Genomic DNA, 23,142 nt, shown 5'->3' with positions numbered 1-23,142 from the left:
TGACATTGTTCAGCATTCCGTCCACTGATTGTTCTTTTTGCATTTGTCGCCCTAGTGGGATGGGTATGCCCAGACCTGGGTCCCGTGCTCTTCATGCCACTGAAGTCAAGCTAGCCTGGCTGTTGAGGGATGATACCCCAAAACCGGTCCCAGGTTACTTTTTTCTGGTCCGGGGAGGAACTGGCCTGGCAGTGTGGACTGGAATGGCATGGTGAGCCAAAAACGATGGGTTTAGGCCCTGATCTCTGTGCTGGGGGTGACTGTTTGGGGGTGACCATTTGGCATTGTTCAGTATTTTGTCCATCAATTGTTCTTTTTGCATGTGTTGTTGTAAACATGTGGAAAGCGTGTACTAGAGTAAAAAAGATCTGCTGCAAACAACATTTACCATGCAGATCACATAATTGTATTTTATATAAATAGCCCAGTGGGTTACAGCTTTTGTCACAGAGATCCTTCTTTTACTTGCACTTCATAAGGTACAAACCTAATATAGCACACTGAGCTATAAGCTGCCATCATGGAGATGCATACAAACTGCAAGACATAAGTTAGAATTTTGGTTTTCTTCCCAGTCCTTCATCATCCTAAGGTTGCTAAAAAGGGTTCATTTGGGGAGAAATAAATTCTTATTAGTAATACCAACCCTAACCACATGTTTTACGTTTCAAATATTGAGTTAATGCTTCTCCAGCCCAAGCATTCTTAAATTATATGCCTGCCAGTATGGAAGACATGTGACTGCTACACCTTGTAGTGAGAGATGTGCTATGGAGAAATAAGGGGCACTGTTGGAGGGTGGTAGTGAGGGAATCCATGGAGATGGAGGTCACTGGGGAGTGCCAACAAAGACTGTGGCATCGGGCGACACTAGCGCTAAAGCCGGCCCTGCGTGTGAGTGTTTGTGTGAGAGACACTGTACCTTCTGCGCCCAGCAGGGTTGGCTAACTTTTCTTCTTCTCGATTGGCCTCTGCTTTTCACAGCTCCATTCAGATTTTTCTGTTAATAAAACAAATTGTTTTTATATGAAATCTGTGCCATTTGTATTCTTCTTACCCACAGAGTTTGCTTTCATAGTTCTTACTGTTTCTCTTTTGCTTAGTTTCTAAAATGAAATAAAATAAATAAGTAAAACATAGGTACAGGGATCAATCTCTATTTTCTTCTAATTCAATATTTATTTATAAAATGTTCTCGAGTCATATTGTGCAATAGGAATGCCTAGTAGTTCTTATTTTGCAAAAAAAATGTGACCCCTAAGTTTTACTATTGGTGCCTACGTAGATTCCACCTCACACCACTTTCTTCCACCAACCTTCACTTCCTGTCTCTTTACATCATTCTGCGGGGTCTTTTTGATTCCAGTTTTCTCCTTATGTCACTATTTTCCTATCTTTCCCAGTCTCCTTCTCTCTCCCTTTTGCTTTCTGCCTTATTATCTTGTTATGGTTCAAAGTGTGATAAGAAAAAAATACATCCCAGTATCCCAAAGATTAGTGCTGGTTCCCACCACCTGCACCCATAGGCACAAAGTGAGCATTCTATACCCCACATTTCAATGCCATAACATTCTGATTATGTGTATGTGAAATTCGTGTGGTGTGCTTTTGTGTAGATGCAGCATTTTTACAACCAGGTTACATTTTTATTACGAATGGCCCATTCACAGTATATTTTAACCCTGAGTGGCACATAATTATGCACCGTGGATAATGATGTCATTTCGAGGATTTCACGTAACAAACATAACACGAAATCCCCCAAATTATGCTAATTATGCCAGCATAATTTAAATTTCACCCAAGCCTAATTCTGATATTCAACTCCTCATCACTCTTCTGTTGACACTTTTAGAGATCATCAACTGTTCTTTTTTTGGGGGTACAGGAGCATAATTTGTGGGGTCAATTATCACCCATTATGTCTGTGTGTGTGTGTGTGAATGTTCCTACAGGGTCTCTGCCTCCTTGCTCAGCCTCCTGGCAGAAGGTGCGGCACCCAAGCCTGAAGGTGAGGTATGCATGTTTGACGTAAATTACCCAGCAAACAGAAATGCAGTGTCAAACTTATGTGAAACTATTCGAGTTCTTCTGAAGCCAATCGAAGTGCTCATAGCTGCCTCCAAATTCATTAGTCCCCACATAATGCAGTGGTGCCCTAAGTACTGCAGAGAACTTTTTTTTAAATATTGTGTTACAAAGAAGAACATTTTGACAAAATTCTACGAAATTATTTTCCACCTACCGCATAAGAACAAAAGGCCCACAAACTGGTAATTGAAATGTTCAGGCTTTTGAGTGGTGCTTATTAATGAAATGAGGTCCATTGAGAGGAGGCAGAAGAGAAACAGAACCAGAAGAAGGAGCGCCATCAGGAGGACCGCGGCCACCAGGATGACATTGACCAAGCAAAGAAAGATCTACAGGACTAGGACCACAACCAACCACAAGATCAAGAGTCAGACCACAATGATGAGAAGGAAGAGGAGAAGGGGGAGGAGTTGAACAACAACCTGGCGGAAGATAAAGAGGAGAACCAGGTGCAGGAGATTTGCCAGGTGCTCCAGGAACATCCTACCGTGCACAAATCGCCCCAGAAAATGTCATTGGTCTCCAGCAGGAGCCAGATTGATGTGGCATGTCGTTTTGAAAACTGAAAGATTACCCCCGTTGATGTTCCATTTTAGAATAGAGCAAATGGTAATTTTACTCATTGAGTTGAATTTTACTCATCAATGTTGATATTGTCAGTGCCAATCGCTCTGAGGGGCGTCTTTGTGGTATTGAATTTAGTGGTTATGTCTTTGGTGGTATTCGCATGGGCAACTGAAGGTTTTTGTGCAGGGCAAGGACTCTGGGCATGTCAGCAGAAAATTGAGAGTAACCATTAAAGCCAGTGAAAAATCTATTGCCTGAACTAAACAACTTACAGAACGTACTGTAACCACGCGGGCGGAATGTAGTGCACTAGTGAAAAATCATGTTCAATCATTCAGGTCTAGTTGAATAAATCTGAAGTATTGTCATGCTTGTTTTTGCTAAGTTAAGACCATCCTGATTCGTCACGTTAGCCGCCTCCTCTGTCTTCTGCTCAGGAGGGTCCCCACCTCCAGCCTCCGCTATCTGGCTGGGATTGGGCACCAGCCCAGCATCAATGTTGTTTTCTTCTGCCACTTTCTGTGTATCTGCCTCTGATTGTTGCCTTCTTCAGGCAACTGTGCTCCTTTCACGCTTTTTAAATCAGTTGTGAACTATGCACAATGCACATGTATTTTTCGAAATGGCCCTAGTGTTTTAGTAGATATGAGTGACTCCTGTTGCCGATTTGGAAAGATGATCACCTGTTTAGTGGCTGAAATTACTAATGTAATTTTAAATGCATTTATATAGTGCTTACAACGCACAACGAGGCATTGAAGCATTTTTTTGGCAGATAGCACGCATTTTCATTAGTAGGTTAGTAACATTTCTTTTCTCGTGAATTGGTTGTGTTAGACTTGTGCTCCTGATTTCATGCGTTTTTAGTAGAGTTTGGAGTCGGGGCAGAATGATAGGGATGGATTTGAAAAGAGGGTATTTGGAGTAGGCATAGAATATTAGAAATTGATTTATACAGGTGAAGTCGTTTTTTTGCAAGTAGTGGTCGTGTGTGTTTGTTAGTTGGGTAGGACAACAAAGGAGAGGTGAAAGTTTGAGAAGGATGTTTGTGAGTTTATAGTAGTCAGAAAGGTTTGAGAGGTGACAGAATGGGGATGGTTATGAAAGGTTGGAAGGGTATTTTTTAATAGGAAGGTATAAATAATTTATAGATATATATATGGCACTTGTATAATGACAGCTCTTTTCCTTTACTGTGAGAAGTATAGTTTGTCATTTTTGAGTATACTGTTGTGGAATATTGATATTCTTTTCCTTTTTTTAACTCTTTTTTTTTATTGAAGTTACCATTACTGCTGGCATCAATCTACATAACAGCTCAAATCAATAAATCAACTTTGTGTCTCATTTCCAGTTAGGGTAAATAATGAATGTGGGAGGGTAGCTGCACTCTATTAGATGAATTTCAAAGCGTTTATTCGGTATGTGTGCTGTGCTGGTATATAGCCTGCAAACTATGAAGTATAAAATGTTTTTGGCCTGGTAATGAACCAGGACACCAGTACGCACTACTCAGTTTAAATTGAACATTAGTACATTTCTTTAATTTTTACAAGGGATCAACAAAAATCATCATTACATTCATATTCATGTTTCATTTGTTACGATGCGAGTTCTTTGTCAACATATAAAATGCTATCTGCACGCATAATTCATACAACTCAATATCAATACATTGAGTTGTATGAATTATGCGTGCAGATAGCATTTTATATGTTGACAAAGAACTCGCATCGTAACAAATGAAACATGAATATGAATGTAATGATGATTTTTGTTGATCCCTTGTAAAAATTAAAGAAATGTACTAATGTTCAATTTAAACTGAGTAGTGCGTACTGGTGTCCTGGTTCATTACCAGGCCAAATACATTTCATTTCCAGTTAGGCATATATTTAGCTCCCAATCACCCCTCCCTGCACGTCATTGGTTACATCTGCAAAATGTCCTGACTTTAATGATACCCTCCCTTGGATGGAGCGGGAGACACATATCACCACTATGTGTGTTCCATTTTCCCCATACCCGATCCCACTTCTGAGGGCACCCCCTGGTTTTATATACCGCCTTTTCTGCGATATGCACCAGTCCATGTCTCTCTCCCACTCTTCCAAGGTTGGTGACTTGGACACCCCCCACCTCCGCGCGATGTTTTGTTAAGCAGTTGTAAAACCCATAGTGATCTAGAGTTGATCCATTCGAGTCATGTCAGTGGCCTCCCATATATGAAGTAAACACAATTTAGGTGACAGCAGTAGGGCACCGCCACTGACCTCTCTCATGCTTGCAATTACAGTATACCAGTATCACCGAATAACCGGGCAATCCTAGAGTTTAAGACAAAAGGTGCCACCCCTCCACACATCCTTCTACACTCTCTGTCAACACTCTTCTCATCTTAACCAGCAATGTACATGAGATATATGTTCTATGCAGAATCTTTAGTTGGATTAGCCTCAACCGTGATGATATGGCGACCTCCTGATGGGGAGGATAGCGTGTCGCGCCCGTCCTCCCCCTCTAGGTTTCCCAAGTCTGCCTGCCAGCATTCTTGATGGGGCTGAAATGGGTCAGGAGAGTTCTTAATTATCTTCTGGTAGGTAAGTGCAATTAACCGATGGTCTATGTGTTCCGTCAGCAGTCTATCTTCGAGTTGTGAGGCCTCTGGTATTTCACTATCTACCCGGAGCACTGCCATCAGAGTGATATGTATTTGCAAGATCTAAATGCTTCCCCCTTGGACAACTCGTAATCTCGTTGTAAATCAGCAAATTAGATTATTTTCCCCTTTTTAACGAGGTCCCCCACTTATGATATACCAATGGTGTCCCATTTGTCTAATCCCCGGTATCTACTTAGCTTGCCCAATATCTCGCCGTGCCACATGGGCGTATTCAGCGTCACTTTTTATTATTCCAGCCTAGTTTTCTCATGATATTGTGCCATAGGGCCACAGTTAGGGCCAGTTAGGGCCAGTGAGCTGCTGTCTATTCAGCTTTGTATATAGGGCCCCCCTGAATCCCCCCTTTCCCATTATCCATGCAGTAGGCCGGTTCCTCATGTGTGTCATCTATCCATTTATTGATGATCGATAGTTGAGCTGCCCAATATTACACTCGGAAATTTGGTTGAGCTATTCCCCCATCGTACCATCCCCTGACCAACTTATGGGCTGCTATGCGGGGTGGTTTTCCATCCCAGAGAAGGGTTCTAACTTCCCCCTCTATCGATTTGAAGTACGTTTCATGGACACTGTATGGCGTATTTTGAAGGGCATACTGGAAATGGGGCAGTGCCATCATTTTGAACAATAGCGCTAGCTCCAATAGGGACAGCAGTAGTGATCTCCAGTGGCGGGCATCGCCTTGCAGCAGTGTTAAGGGCCCTTGAAGATCCTGCTCATAGAAAAGTGCTGGATTAGCCGTAACAAATATTCCTAAATACTGAAAGCCTTCTGTCACTATATTTGCTTCGCATTATGCCGGCAGGACTGGGGGTGGCCCATGTAGTCGGTATATTACAGATTTGGACCAGTTAATGGTATATCCTAAGTATCTTCCAAAGTTGGAGCAGATCTGAAGGACCCTATTAATCGAGGATAGAGGAGGCGCCACATATAGCAGGATGTTGTCGGCTTAGAGAGAGATTCTATCTTCCGACCCATCCGTCCGCTTCAGCCCTCAGATCAAAGGATCTCCACGTATCCAGCTCGCCAGGAGCTCAAGAATCACTGCAAATATAATCGGTGACTGAGGGTAACCCTGTCTTGTCCCTCGGTTTAGGGCAAAGATCTTTGATGTATGCCCATTCACCACCAGCTGCACGAGTGGTTTCGCATATAAGGAATATTGATATTCTTGAGTTGTATAGTCGTAGTGGGTAAGAGCCAGCTCTTGACTAATCTTCTGAAGTGGAGATGGTTGTCTGTGGATCTTATGTTTGTAGGTAGGGAATTATATAGTTTGGCTGTTTGAACAGAAAAAGGTGTCCCACCCATGTTTTATTTCTTATATGTAGGAATTATGAGGCGGGGAGCCATTCTTGAGTGTAGGTTCCTTTGTTGTATGTATTTGTTGTTTTTTTCCTGACAAAGAGTGGTCCTGTGCCATGTATTGCTTTGTGTGTGATACAAAGCAGCTTGAAAGAAGATCTTCTTGCAATCAGTAACCAGTGTAGCGCCGTAAAAGCAGGGGAGATGCTTGTGGCTTTACATGTAGGAGGGGTCTAGCTGCAGCATTCTGAATTCATTGTAGTCTTCTCCTAATGGACAAGGTTGAGCGATGATAAAGGGTTGTATGACGGAGGCACGCATGGCAAAACCATGCGTGCCTCTACAACGCTGCCCGAAGTACAAATGCGTCAGGACAACACATTCCTTTACCACGTATGCATTTACCACGTCATTTCGTGGTAAAGGCATGACTGGTAAAGGGTTGTGTGGGAAAGATCACATTCCTGCCCCCCACCCTCAGCTTTAAAAACGATCTGGACTCCCCCTGAGCCTTAAAAACAATCCTGATCCCCCGAGCCCTAAACACTACCCTGACACCCCTGAGCTCTAAAAACTACCCTGACCCCCCCTGAATCCTAAATACTACTCTGACACCCCCTGAACACTAAACACTACCCGAGCCCTAAACATTACCCCAACCCAGAGCCCAAAAAACAACCCGACCCCTCCATGAGTCCTAAAAACGATCCCAACCCTTAATAACTACCCCCATGCCCGAAAACCCAGCCCCAGCTCCACTTACCAGACCGTGTCCTCTCCGATCCTTCCTCTTCCTGTGCCCGCCCATCCCAGCACCTAGACCACGCACTGCCTTAACCACTCATATGCATGGTTAAGGCATATGCGTGGTTAAGGCAAGCACAGTTCCGCTTGTGGGAAAACAGCATGCGTGGCTCAGCTTGTTTTATAAAGGCATTTTCCCATGATACAGACTAGTAGCATAGTTCAGTTTTGGTAGTACAGGAGCTTGGACCTTGTGTAGGAATCCTAGGTGCGGAAGATCCGTTGCTGTGCTTTCATCATGATAAAGATTGATTTGGCTACCTTATCCACTTGTGGATTCATTGACAGTTTGGTGCCATGTTAATTCCAAGGCTTTTTTGTACCTCATTGGATATTTTGGGAGGTGGTCCTAGATCATCAGGCTATGTGGAGAGATGGTCCTAGGTTTTCCATTCACCCCTGTCTTGTATATCAGTTTTGGGGGCATTCAATTTGAGTTGGCTCCATGTCATCCATTTGTCAACAGACTGGAGGCATTCGATGAGTTTTGATGTTTTATTAACCATTGGGCTTTCCAATTTGAGGCATTTGTGCATGTCCTCTGTGTAGTTATATCAGGTTATGCCAACCCCCTTGATCAGATCTAATATGGATTTCAGATTGAGGTTGAAATGCATGGGTGAGATAATTCAGCCTTGGGGGACTCCTGCTTTAATGTATAGTTTAAATGAGAATTGGGGGGGGGGGTATGTATGATATGCGTTATGTTGGGTAGGTAGGATGTGATCCAAATGACAGCTGTGCCCTCTATTCTGGGTTCCATAAGTCTTTGGATGAGTGCATAATGATCCACTGTGTCAAAGGCTGCTTAAAAGTCAAATAAAAGAAGGACAACAACTCTATTCTGGTCCACTGTGGTTTTAAGGTCATCCCAGATAAAAATGAGGACTGATTCAGTGCCTCTTCCTGGACGGAATCCTGTTTTCAAGTCGGAAAGTATTGAATTGTTTTGAATGAATTGTGACATCTGGGTGAAAGCTGTTTCTGCTATACATTTGCCAGGAATGGCCTGTTTATTATGGATCTCTATTTGTTGGGGTCTTAATTGTCCAGATTATGACTTTTTTTTAAAGGGGTGCATGTATTTCTTTTTAAGGTCTTCTTGGAAAACTCCTGTTGTTAAGGAGTTGTTGACGAGAGTTCGTCCTGGGATGCTGCCAAAGTTGATAGTAGAATGTTTTAAAGAGTTGAGGTGGACAAGGATCAGAGGGGCAGCAGACTGGCTTGCTTGCTTTGATAAGATCTAGAAATTCAGTTGGTAATAGTTCTTTGAACAAGCATAGTTGCTGTGTTTACCGTTAACTGGAGGATATTGTGGGAAACTGGTTGGGGCTGTTGTCTAAGTAGGTATCCAGCATCATTACCTTCGATAGGTAATGGTTAGCCAGTTTGGCACTAAAACCTTGAGTAATGGGCTTGGTAGCGTCTGTGCATTTTGACACTTTTTTTTGCTTCTTTGATTGTTGATGTGTACATGTTGTGTCTGTGTAGGTATGTCATTAGGATTGCTTGGTTTGAGCCAGTTGTGTTGAAGCATAGCATTTTGTTGCTGTATCTTTTTTAACACGGCATTTATCCAAGGCGCGTGTTTTCGTTTGTTAAGTTTGGATGTCTTCAGAGGAATCATTTATAGAATGTTTGCACAGGCGTGATGGTGACTAGATTTGTGTTGGAGGTAAGCAGCTTTTTTTAGTTCGTCCAAATTCAGCTTGCTGCATGGTCGGTATGTGGTTGGGGATAGGCAGGTTTTAGTTGTGGTGTGTTTTGGTGTCTTGTGTTGGAAGACAACAAGGAAATGGTCTAACTAAGTACAGGAGTAATTCTTTTGAGTCTTACTATCTTTGGGTTGGCAAAAATGATATCTGTTTGTGTGAGTTTAGGAATGATTTACTGTAGGCTGTGTGTGTCTAGACCAATAAAGATGGTTCTGGGGTGTGGCATATTAGGCTTGTCAAATCATACCTTGATGTCACCAAGGATGCTTAGGTTTAAGCATATTGTAAGAAAGTTAGAGATTGTGTGCCTATGGCTTGCTCACAGTGCAAATGCAGTTAGAGTGAGCCCTAACATTTGGCAAGCGAGAATTGGCGTCCCCTCATGTGATTTTTTCACGCTAGGACGGCACCTGGCTAGATTTTCTCAACATGGACTACCGTCACTGTTTATGGTGATAAAGCTGCCACTCGAGTAGAAAATCTACTTGAGCAGCAGCAAAGATGCAGAACCCTCTGGCGCACCGCATGGTGCGGTTCGTGCTGATTTTGCAGCATGGAGCAAGCTCCTTGCTCTAAAAATGACCCAATGTGCCAATTATGCCCGCTCGTGGAACTTCGTGGAATCTCACAGAGTTTTCTTGTAACACTGCGGAATTCCGTGTAGTGAAACTCTGCGAGTTCCTCCCACCCTTAAAAAAAATAACAGTTTTAAGGTTAAAACTGCACTGCACAAAGTGTGTACTCTTACCACCTTTCCTTTGGCTTACTCTCTGGCGGTTCAAGCTCCACAGAAGAAAATGTAGGTGGCTACCTTGTGATTCTTTCCACAAACTTAAGTGGGTGTGTCAGGTGTGAGGAGAGGGTGGAGGCCTGCTCAGGTGGCTGTGGGCTAATCAGTAAAGCAAAAACTGGTATACAGAGGGGGGGGGGACATGCTCTGCAGCTTATAATCTCATTGGATACAGAAAGGACAATTACACGCTTTCCATTTCCTGTTCAACAGTATAGGTAGGGGCTGCTATTAAAACTCACATTTGTGTATTTTAATCTAAGAAACATTATATGAGTTAATGTTTACTGCCGGAAAACAATTCTCGAGGAAACAAGCTGCAGCCATTAGAAGATGACCAGCATGTCTAGTAACAGAGAAGCTGCACTTTTTGTTCAATGATTTCAGATACTCCAACACTTTTTTTTAATCTCTTAGACCCCATTGAATCTGACAAAATATTGACTACAAAAATATCGCAACAAAAATATCGGGAAAAAAATATTGAATGTCAAAAATATTGTTTTTTTTTAAAATATCGTTTTTTTAATTTAAAAAAATGTAATATTAACAAAATAATACTTATAAATGTAATCAACATAGTTGAAAATATATAATATATAATAATATTTAAAATTAATAAATTATGTAATAAAAACACATAATAATGATAAAGATATAATACATAGTATATACTTCATTAATATTAACTCTAAAAAATTATTGTAATAACTTATAAGTAAATGAAAATATAATAAATTACAAATACATTTATATACATAAAATAATAATATAAATAACAATTAATAAAAATGTTAAAAAGTAAGTAAATGTTGGATAGCGTATGGGTAAAAATTACTATTCCAACTCCAGAGAGTGCAACAGTAGGGAAAATGTTGGATAGCGTAGGGGTAACAATTACTATTACAACTCCAGAGAGTGCAACAGTAGGGAAAGTGTTGGATAGCGTAGGGGTAACAATAACATACTTATAATTTTTTTAAAAATTGGAAGTAATACATTTTTTTACTATTAAATAAATATAAACCATTTACAAATACCAATACATAAGTATTAAAACATGATTAGCAATAAATAATTAACTAAAAATAAAATAAAATACCATTTAATAATATTAATTACCAATTAATAATTAATTAACAATTATATAATTAACAAAACAATTAATTAAAACACATTATTACTTAATTACATTTAAATTACTTCCCACCCTACTCTCCTAATAACCCACAACCCGCTAAAGAACATAATTATCAATTAATCAATTAATATAAATGAATTACCATTTAATTAAAATTAATTAAAATTAATTTATAATTCCTACTAATTAATAATTAATTTAGTATAATTAAATTACTTCCCACCCTATTCCCCAATAAACCCACAACCCGCTACAGAAAATAATTATCAATTAATCAAAAGTAATTACCAATTAATTAAAATGAATTTATAATTCCTACTAATTAATAATTAATATAATATAATTAAATGATAATATAATTAAATTACTTCCCACCCTATTCCCCTATAAACCCACAACCTGCTACAGTACTAAAATACACAATTTAATTAAATTATATAAAAATAAATTAAATACATAATAATATACATTAAAATACTATAAAAATCGATTTTAGTAACATCGAAATTATTAACATCGATATTACTAACATCGATATTACTAATATCGATATTAAAATCTATCGACATTACTTACCTTCAATATTATGTCCCTTCGATATTTAAACATCGATATTATTGTATATCGATATTTAAATTTTGATATTTTGTCTGAATACCACCCGATTGACTGCCTCAATAGAAGAGCACACATTGAGGTTATAAGAATACTTTATCCCCATAAGATGTATTACAATGACATTAGTCGCCTTAAAGTTTCCCACTGGGACCGGTAACAGTCATGTTTCACCAGCAAATTTTGACAGCTTTCAGTTAAACACTAGGGAAGGTACTGAGTGAATCGGATCAAGAATGACTGATTTCCTGATAGTGTCAAATTTCTTAGGGGATTTTCTAGGTCCAACCTGTAATCTCTGTTGATTCTGCAACCTCTGAGTTACCGGAACCCCCCCTATCACTGACACTCAAATTGCAGAATCCCACTAAGGAACTTATAAGGAGGCCCAAAGCCTGTAAAAAGCACCTGGCTTGTGGACCCTTTCTTTATGTGGCACAAAACCCCATGATGATTTGTTATATCTTTGTAATTGATAGTCTGGGGTGCATTATTCCATTATATTATGAATGAGCGTATCAGTACCTTATTATTTAACTCAGCCAAAAACTGCAGTTGACCCTACTAATGTCAGGGATTTGGGGAAAGAGTCACTTTTTTTGCGAGTAATTTTTATGCTGCAAGCTCTGAGCCCACAACTCCGGTTTGTGCCAAATGCTGGGCTTGGTGGAGAAGTAATGCCTATAAAAGGCACAACAAGTTCAGAGTCACATTTGGAGTTCTGGTGAGAGGCAAGACTCTTCTGAGAATGCAACAGAATTTAAAGAGCATCTCTCTCTCATGGCCCAGGCCCCCATTCCCTGGCTGGGCACCGATCCTCGGCGCTCAGACCAATAACAACCCTGCATTGTGATTGGCTTAGGGGAGGAACCCTTGCTGCTTCCTATTCCAGCCCCAGAGAGGAGAGACTAAGACGACCTACGGGAGAGCGGCGAGAAGGTAAGTCTTTTTTACTTTTTTTTTTACATCATCACCCCTCAACCCCCTTCGACGCGCCACTCGCGATCCGTGCCTGCTGCTTCTGGTGAGGGGAACCTAAGTCTGCTCTTAAACAAATCTCTCTCTCACGAAAATGAGGATGCAAAGAAAGAGAAGCTGTTACACAAAACAACCTTCCTATGAAATGCGCTTCTTAGTGAATGTGCTTTGTCAAAATGTTACAAAATGAAGAAAACGATCCACATAGTTTATTTACATTTAATGGGCCACAGGAATGAGAATAACCTTGAAAAAGAGGAAGAAATCGTCACAAACGCCTTATCAAACGCCAGGCCTAGACGATCATTGTGTGTTTTTTTTTTTTTAACAGTGCAGCCATAAAATATATAACAAGCATTGGCAAAACCAATATCTTTCTCTTGTGCAAGAGCTATTGGTAATAATGTCTTTTACCCGTGTTGTAAAGCAGCGTTTCTGTGCAACATGGCTAAAAGTTCGAAAAAGAGCTCCATGACACAGCCAGGGCGTGCCACGTCATATCACTTTTTCCTTATGGCGATTGGTGGGACAGCCATATGGACAGTAGGAGGGAAGAAAGGAGGGAACAAGCAACTCGTGCAAAGGGAGGGTGGAAGTTAAGAATTAACTAGGACAATAGGAGGGTAGAAAAGTATCTAGTACACGGCCAACTCTGTCCTAGTGTTTCATGTTCTTCTGAGGTGTGAAGCAAGACAGACAATGGGAGGGCGGGAGTGAACAAGCACAATGACAATGGGAGGGTGGCAGGTTGGAGGGAAGAATCAAAATGAACAAGGGGAGGATGGGAGGGAAGAAGCAGTAAGAAATACGTGATGGTGGGAATTGGGAGAGAAGAAGCAACATGGACAACAGGAGGCTTGGACGAAAGAAACAACACAGACAACAGAAGGGTGGGAGGGAAGAAGCAACACAGACATCAGAAGGGTGGAAGGGAAGAAGCAACACAGACAACAGAAGGGTGGGAGGGAAGAAGCAACACAGACATCAGAAGGGTGGAAGGGAAGAAGCAACACAGACAACAGAAGGGCAGAAGGGAAGAAGCAGCACAGACAACAGAAGGGTGGAATGCAAGAAGCAACACTGCCAACAGAAGGGGGAAGGGAAGAAGCACCACAAGCAACAGAAGGGTGGAAGGAAAGAAGCACCACACGCAACAGAAGGGTGGAAGGGAAGAGGTAACACAGACAACTGAAGGGTGGGAGATAAAAAGCAACACAGATAACTACTAGAGTGAAAGAGTAAAGAAAAGATAGTATGTCTGTCACAGGACGACCCGCGGAAGGACGCTAAATGAAATGCAGAAATCAGTACTTGGCACATGCTCCGAAAGAAAGAAGAGGAAGTGAAACCATCACACACTGGCCATTTAGGAGGCAGCAAATAAGAGTGACCGTGAAGCCAATGAATGGTAAACAATGGGCAGGCTCTAAGCTCCTTTTGTTAAATAAAATGTCTTCCAAGCGACAGAGCATGCCCTGTCTCAGGCAAAACCTAACAAATGAGATCCAAGAAAATCAAAAGTAAAAAGAGTTTGGAGCACTGTAAAATGGTGGATGAAAAAGGATTTGTGTAGATAAAACAAAACACAGGCCTGGTAGGGACAAGAGGTGCTCTTTAAATAAAAAAAAAAACAAGAGTAGAGGTTAAAAGGGAAATGGTGGATAGTAAATGGAAGATAAAGAAAAAGGAAGGTGAGCATTGGAGCTGGTGGGTTTTAGGACACTTCCCCACATACCCATGCTGGAAAATGGCGAATAAAACAAGCAATGGCAAGGCCAGTATGTCTGATTTACATTTTCATTTATAAGCCATACCTGTTGTCTCTGTCAGTGTTTCTGGATGTGCTGAATTTGTATTTCACAAGTGACCTTGTAGCAGAACGTGGAGAGCTGCTGGGTGAACTCAATCGCATCAACAACCTGGCGGCTTAATGAGGTTGTTAGAGATGCCAGAGGGTTGTTCCTTTAATAGTAGCAATGTATGTATGTATGTATGTGTTTTCTTATATAGCGCTCGACTTATCCTAAGGCATCTCGGCGCTTGCATTGGGAACCCGTTCTGGTTTTTCCCTATGAGATAACCCGTACTGGGCATCCCCAAGGTGAAAGCCTGGCATCCCGCCGCGAGGGGGCCGTTGTGGAGATTAAGCAAGCTTAATGCCCAGAGCTGCATAGTGTGAACTCGTGCTTAGAGTGGGCACCGAAGCGAGAATTATCGAGTCCGTGGACAATTGGGCTCAAGACCCTGCCGTGTCAGGAATTGAACCCTGGTCCCGGGTCTGACCTCTGCTTCAGGGTATGCCTCCTCTAACCAGTGAGCCACACTTCTCCACAATAACCGTACTTGACCTATGACTTCCCAGCAGTTCATTAATTAGCCAATGTGTCTTGCAGTGAAAAAAAGTAACAAAAAAGGAATGATTCAGGTACATGATGTATATATGAGATGTGAGATAATCAAATATGACAAACCGGAATAGGTGTACTTTTAAGATGTAAATTATTCCCTCATACATTCCTTCATGGATATACTTCGGAGGAGGCAGAATGGCGCACCAAACAGCCAGTAGGAGGAGGTGAGAGATGCAGCCTACTATGGCCTAATTTAAGATGTGAAAAACAATGTCTCAGACAGTGTCAGAAGACTTCTGGCTCAAACAAGCTCATGGTCAAAGCCCTAAGTCCAATTTATGTATATAGTAAACCATAGGTGTTGCAGATTGTATTGTTACACTGGACCTAAAATAAGTTGAAGGGTGGAGGAGGCGGAGCCTATATTTTAAAAGTGGGAGGAGTAGGGTGATTCTGCCCCCCCTGAAAAAGGTAAACAAGTTTAAGTGAAACAGAGGATACAATCTTAGCAGGGTAGGCGAGCAGGGTCACATTGGTAAGGCAAGCGATGGGCAGGTATCGGAGTTGCAGCTGTGGGCCGCGTTTTTGAGTGTCACAAGTCATTCTGAAAGGATCATAATCATAATTACGATACGGGTAAAACATCACGGTTGACAGGTCACACATCAATCTCTGCCATTCATAAATCATTTTGACAGGATCATGAAACTTTGCTGCGTGACAGGTCATAAATCATCAACGGTTGACATGACTTAAATCATCTCTGCCATATATCAATCAAGTCCTTGTCATTTGCTGGTCATAATTCTGACACCTTTTGTTGTTGAGGCCATCCTCCATGCCACTTTTTTGGTTCCCTGGGCCGGCCCTTTAATGTATGCAGATTGAGAAGGGGCAGGGGCCTGAGCAGAAGTGGCCTCACTTATATTCAGGTGTGGTTCACCAGTGTAAGCTAATCTGTCGACAAAGAACCCTGCCAACATTTGCATTTATTTATCTCAGAGAAGTTAAGAAAACATGCCTCTTTTAGTGAACCCCCCTCTTTTTTTCATAATAGTAAAAATACTGAAGCAGCTTTTCACAAAAAGGCGAAATCCGCAAATGTGAGCCACTATTTTTTAGAATGCCCAGGCTTACTTTTGATCCTAATCCAACCCTGTAGGCGAGGCTGTATAAAAACACAAGGGAACGAAGAACCCATGTGGTGCTTGCAGAAAAACAACTTTTTAAATACAATTTCAAAATAAAATGCATTTGCCAAATTGGATTGGAAAGTTTGATAAGTGCCATTTATCTTGTGATAATTTTGAAGATTGCATACAAACATGTTTTCAGCCAGGTTCACCTGGTTAAAAAAGAGACTGACTCCACCACTGGTCACACCTATTCTGCTAGCCTATTATGAAGTGATGAAAGAAACCAGGCCTCCTCCACCCTATGTCCTGTCAGTAAATGTACATTGCTGTGACAGCCCTAGGGACGATCTATACAAATGTTTTTAAAGGTATTTTCAAACACCTGAAATATACACCTGAAATATCCATTTTGTACACCAACTGGTGTGTGATCTGAAAATATTTTTGGTCTGTGACTGATGTGCTAATCCCATATTCACAAAAGTAAATATGTCCCTGACAGACCGTGATGGTATGTCATCAAAGCGTTTGGCGTTTTGACCTCAACTGCATTTGCAAAACATTGAAACATTTCTTGTGATTTGTGAGTAGGGGACACACCCCTTCCATGGTCCTCTCTTTTAGAATTGAAAGGAGTTACAATGTATGTATTTTAAGTCACAAAAACAATTTGTGGCTTGTAATATACCTTTTGTACATTAAAACTTAAGTTTTTGCAGTTTCAAAGAATTCAATTTTGCAAATCACAGGCTTTGTGACCACAAAATCCCTTAATACAATAAGTCCATGCTGTGAAAACTACACTGGAAAACGCAGCCGGAACCCAGGCCTGACACAGTGACCTGGAGAGAACTGGGGAAGATGGGCAGCTGCATCTAGCTCAGAAAAGGGCCGGAGAGTGTTGGACAGACAAGGGGCACCTGGTATGGTATTTCTGGTTGTATTTACAGGGAACTTGAAGACTAAGGTGATGGGATCTCCCCCCTCACAAAGCGCTTTAAGGGAAGACATGCCCTTCTAGGGCGTTTCAAAGAAGAACAACTGATCTAATGGGAACTAAACAGATTTCGAGACAGGCCAGTGATTCCTAGCTTGACATTTAAGACCCTTTCTCCAAGCTCCACAGGCCTTTCAGAGACACCTCATGTCAGGAAACATCAAAAATTCCCAAACTGACTGTCCACTGCTACTGAAACAAAACAGGAATGGGTGTCTCCATTAGTAAGTTCTGTGCAACAATCATCCTCCATGAATATTTATGAATCCTGCACTCCCCAAGGAGTGATTTGGATGAAGTCACAAACTTATTCCAAGGACCCAGAGACGCAAATCCTATGTATAAGGAGATCTTCGAGAATGGAGAACCTGCCAGACCACATAGTCCTTGGTGAAACTCAGTCATAGAGGGACAGCTACACGTATATAAGACTGAAGCAGCCACCCATGAAAATACCATACTAGACCTCCTTTTAATAACCCATTTATATATTGCACCCAACATAGCAAACTTTCTCTATGCACCAAAGACATATTACTGTGGCTTCCTGATTTAATCATCACGCCTCAATCTTGCCTGTCCGAGATTTAAATTTCAAAATTAACACCCAACTTATCCTTTCCTGTTTTTCTTCCACCTTCTTAAACCTCCAGCAGTGTCGCCATTTGGAAACTTCAACTGCCAAGACTGGAGGGGTTTGAGAGGAACAGGACTTCATCCACCATTGATGGGCATGAACTAGATGGTATTTTAGGTAGGGGAACATAGGCAAAAGGTGTTTTGAGAGTGGTAACTGGGAAGAGTCTAGGATATGAACCAACTCCAGAACTTTACAAGACTTTTAGACTCTCTCCAACATAAAACATAGCATTTTACACAAGATCTGCTCTACGTGTTTATTTTTTATCCTCTTTTACTTGCAGACCTTTTTTATCGTTTGCGTCATCGCATATTTAATTCCCGAAAATCTCATTATGTTCTATTTGCTGTATTGGATTATTCTTGTGCTGGTATTTTACTTTCTTTTTTCTAGTACCATTGAGATATTCTTTTCTCCTCTTTTACCCATGTGATATGTTAACTAACTATGTTTTCGAGCTGCTCAACAAAACTTCTTTTTTGCTGTTTTGAGTTATCTATGTAGTATTGTGTTCCTCCATGTGTTGGGTTACCCAGGTAATGTTTTATTTTCACCTGTTTTGAGTTACCCATAAATGGTATCTTGTTCCTCCCGAAAGTTACTCAAGAAATGTCTATTTGCTATTTCAGGTTATTTTCTGAATTGGTTTACTAATTGAAATGTTCCTTTATTACTATTTTGGGAGACTTGTTTAATATTGTTTTAGCCTTTTCACTCCGAGGATATTTTTCCTGTTTTGAATACCAATGTACTATTATTTTCCTTCTGTTTGAGTCACTGATGTAAAATTATGTTGTGCTGTTTGAACTTATGTTTGCCATTTTGTTGTATTTACTGTTTTGTTACCCATAATCTTGTGAATTTCTTTACAATGTGATTTTTTACTGTTTTTGAATTACCTCTGTGTTATTCTTTTCTTGTTGTTGTGGGTTGCCCATACAGTTGTATTTGCTGTACTGGAGTCTTTAGTAATTAGGTTTCATTTAAAATGTTTCTTTCATGTATATAAGATTTTTCCTCATTTGTATTTACATCATTCTCTGCTTCTTAATTTGTTAACCATTTCATTTTCTAATATTTGTTGTTAGTTGTCCCCTTCTCTACTTTATCCAGGTGTCATAACTGTTGCTATTTTTTGTGAGCCACCTACCTTTTTATTTGTTATTTTGAGGTTCCATGTCATTATTTTTTGTATATCACCCAACCTGTTTGGCTTTGTAGTATTATTTTCATTTTGTTTTGGGTGACCCATGAAATTTTATTATATTTGTTAATTAGCTTTTCTACGTTCTCTGTGTGTGAAGAGCCAGGAAAAGGCAAAGGAGAAGGAGAATCGGACCAGGGAGCAGACCAAGGAGCATCATGGAGCTCAAAGCGGAACCCGAACCAGAGACTATGATTGAGGAACATGGCTGGAGATGGCAAAAACTTGAGCGGTACCAAACACATCACGGCGAAAGGTTTAGAGCTTACTTCAATGAGGGATCCACAGCACTCTGGTTTCCACTGCCCCCCATTATTACAGGAATGACAAGGTGAAGGTGCAGGGAGACTCCAATATTGAAGAAGTGCGATGGGCTGAACGATAAAGGAGGAGGAGGAGGAGGAGGAGGAGGAGGAGGAGGAGATGGATTGAGTTGGGTAACAGTAAACATCTTTTATTCAGCGCCAGTATACCCTTATGGGTGAAAATTAGCTTAATAAATACATCTTATGTTATGTGCTCTGAATCCTGCCTGTGGCTAGGCAGTGTTTAGAAGAGGTCTCAGAAGACATGAGTGGTTGATACAGAAGGATGTCAAGTTGATCCCTTGAGAGAACAAAGCCTTAACATTTCCGAGGTCTCTCAGTGAGGGGGCATGGGAAGGAGGAACATATGACCAATGAGCATTCAGAATTAAAAAAGATTGCTGACACCCCCCGTTCTTTGCCACTCACACCACAGGAAGAGCAGAGGGAGGGAATTAGGCTCAGCTGAGAGGATGGTGACATAATAAAACAGCACGGCCTCATCAAACATCTCCTGGCATATTAACCAGTGATAATGCCTTAAAAAACAAGAAATCAAAGAAGGACTAAAACTAACTTAAATAACACTGTATGGCAACAATCATCCTAAAGTGTTACATTATGCCTGGATGTTGTATCTTAAAACAAACACCATTACCTGTTCTTTTGGCATTAAATCCTACACTTTATGATAAAGTAAAGTTATTTTCATTATATACTTACTGGCACATGAATCAACGTAGGCTTTTGCGATTCCTTAATTGCGATTATTAAGGAATCGCAATTAAGGAATCGCAAAAGCCTATGCATGTAGGAATAGCGATTCCGAGACATTCCTTAATTGCGACTCGCAAGTTGCGAGTCGCAATTAAGGAATGCCGTCTCATTCATTCCTATGGGCCTCCAGGCAATAGGAATGAATTGGAGATTGCATGAGCAATTTGCGAGTACCAGCGGGTACTCGCAAATTGCTCATGCAATTTCAAGGGTGCCAGGGTGTCAAAATGACACTCTGTTGCACCCCTGAAATTGATCTGTGCACATGTGTTGCATACGTGTGTGCACAACACGAACATTTGAAAAATGCACAAAAGTGCATTTTTCAAAGTTTTTGCAAATTACCAGGAAGTTCAACTTCATGGTAATTTGCACCCCTATTAGCGAAATCGCAAATTTTTTTACTTTAATGCATTGCATTTAAGGAATCTCAATTTGGGATTCCTTAAATGCAATCGCAATTTAAGTAATCGCAAATTAGAGATTCCTTAAATTGCGATTTTTGCATTTGGGATGATGCATTCCAAATGCAAAAATACAGGTCGCAAAGGGGCAGATTCTGAGAAGCAGCCCGTTTGCGACCGGTTTTTGCTTTGATGCATGTGGGCCTTAGTGTCTTAAAGTCCTACATCCCTCCCACAAGATATATGCCATGAAATATTCTTTCTTCCCCTTCAACCAAGGTGATATTCCATTTTCTTTTTTGGGTTATCCATAATGTTACGTTGGTGTTTTAGAACACACCTGCATTCGCATGTCTAACTTCATAAATCAACCCTGCCTGTTCCCTTCTACCGCCAGGCCCACAACGCACGATCATCCCTGACCACTCACCAGATTCTGGAGCTCCACATTCACCACCTCCTTATATTGCTGCACGATCATGGAAATGTTGCACCCTTTCTTCTTCTCGCTCAGCATCGAGACCACCAGCATCCCAAGCATGATCGCCCTCAAGAAGACCCTGGGGAGAGTCTGAAGGAAGACAGCAGAAACCACTGAAGCATGTTGTGCAAAGGCCATGGGACTATAGAGCTAAACCGACTACCCCACAGCCAGGAAGCTTTGATCTGCCCTCCTTTTTCTAGGTAATGACTCTCCTGAGAGAGGATGAATGGACTCCGTATCCAACCACAGTTCCACCTACTTCTAGAAACATAATACCGCTGGAGCTGCTCGCACATTTTTGGGGAAGTTGCTAGGGGCTTAGCATGGTCAGTATGATTTGGGGGGATGTGAGCTCCAGATTTCAGTGTGCTACTGGATTCAAGTTAGCATGGTTGATGGCGGGTGATACCCTGAAACCGGTCCTAGGATGCTTGTTTTCAGTGCAGGGAAGACCTGGCCTTGCAGTTCGGGCTGGGTGAAGACTGATTTACATATGGCTGGGTCCAAACTGGGGTGGCATGGTGAGCAAAAGAACAATGGATTCAACCCAGATCTCTTGACTGGGGGTGAGTGTTTGAAAAGTTTCAGCACTCCATCCATCATCTTGTTGTGTTTGCTAGCTTCAGATTTCCTAACAGTCATGCTAGGACATTTGTTAAAATACATTCTATGAGAAGCAGGACATGAGGGGTTCCTAATGGGCAGTGGAAAGAGAGAAGTGGGAATTGTTAGAGGTACTTAACACGCAATATTTTTCTAACTAATCAACATTGTTTAAGTCCTTCTAAACATAGACAAGAGAGAGTGTGTGTTTTTGTCAGTGTGGGCATGTAAAAATACCAGGTGAAATCCTATAGACGCTTCACATTACCCGACTGAAAGCAATTGCACCCAACTATTTCCTACAGAATACAGGTTTAGGGGGGTGTAACACCCCAAACACCCCTCAAGTAGCTACGCCCTTGTAAGACGTATAATTACACTTTATGATCTGTAGGTTTGAGTCAAGACCTAAATGTATAAACTTCAAATCCTCCAAGCACTTTTCAGCTTAAATGCATCATACATTTTTAGTAACTGCTGATCTGGAATATATCTTCCCTTCTTCCAACAGCAAAGAAAGCGAAGACATCCTTACAAAGTCAGAACTGTTGTTAAAAGCAGTCTGTAAAAACCCTACAACAGACACAGGATTATTGAAACAAAACTTGATTAATTTTTGTCGAGGCACTACAAGTATGCAGGCTAATAAACAGAGAGCATATCCTGAAAGCATGCATCATACTCCAAATAAAGGGAGAACCTTCAAAGAGCCTTGGATTGCACTGCGGATTAAACAGACTCGAGCAAAATAGTCAAAGATAAAAGAGCCTTGAAACCAAATGTGTTAGGAACGCCTCAGTAATTTGCTACTCATAAATAGGATGTCTCTTTAGGATAAAGTAATTTAGACTGCTTTATAGGGAAATAGAGTTCTGGCCTCAAAACATATGTCCTAAACAAAGTACAACCTTTTTTTTAGCAGCAAGTTCATCTAATGTCTGTTTCATTTTATCCAAGTCAATCCTTTTAACACTTTTGAGCCCATTCTGTGCCCTGTCTATGATACCCTGGAATGAGATGGAATTTCTATTAAAGATTCTCAGATAGAAGTGTGTGCTACACAGGAGGGCCTTGTGGAGGGAACAGTTTCTATTAACTAATTCAAAACAGCCTCTTCTGCTTCCTCAAGCATCGACATTTGAGGGATACTTGTATACCCTGCGCCTGGATACCCTCATGGGTGACATGTAGCGCTCTACAAACCTACTGATTGATTGATCGCGATCCACTAAACACCCTACCGCAGCCTGTCTCCTCTCCTTTGTCCCTTTCCACTTCAGACCAATCACCCAAGTTCATTCATGACCATCACCTTTGGTCATTTATTAAATAAAATCATGATTTAGATATTTTTCCTGAAATGAAAGTAAGGTTCATGACTCGTGTCCAGAGGCACAAAGGAAGTTGAATCTACGATGAGGCGCTTTCCTCTAGTACCTTGCTTTTCAAACATTTTAGAACCATAAACGTTTGTGACCCGCCTACTTTTAATGGACATGAGGTGGGCTTTTTTATGTGACTAAAGCACCATGTGGTAACACACTCATTT

The 23,142-nt window shown here is 41.0% G+C and overlaps 1 protein-coding gene across 2 annotated transcripts in view; it reads right to left on the bottom strand.

Moving 5' to 3' along the window:
* C7H20orf204 (chromosome 7 C20orf204 homolog) overlaps positions 1-23,142 on the bottom strand; it is a 117,890-nt gene that overhangs the window by 46,137 nt on the left and 48,611 nt on the right. For both annotated transcript variants that reach the window (XM_086929061.1, XM_086929062.1), the window contains exons 2-3: positions 20,937-21,077; positions 923-1,000 (exon numbers count right to left, since the gene is read on the bottom strand). In XM_086929061.1, the coding sequence (XP_086785187.1) occupies positions 923-1,000; positions 20,937-21,077 (219 nt within the window). The remainder of the gene's footprint in view (positions 1-922; positions 1,001-20,936; positions 21,078-23,142) is intronic.

Source organism: Lissotriton vulgaris, chromosome 7 (genome assembly GCF_964263255.1).
Source record: "Lissotriton vulgaris chromosome 7, aLisVul1.2, whole genome shotgun sequence".
In the NCBI taxonomy this organism is placed as follows: domain Eukaryota; kingdom Metazoa; phylum Chordata; class Amphibia; order Caudata; family Salamandridae; genus Lissotriton; species Lissotriton vulgaris.
This window is presented reverse-complemented; position numbering and strand designations above follow the sequence as displayed.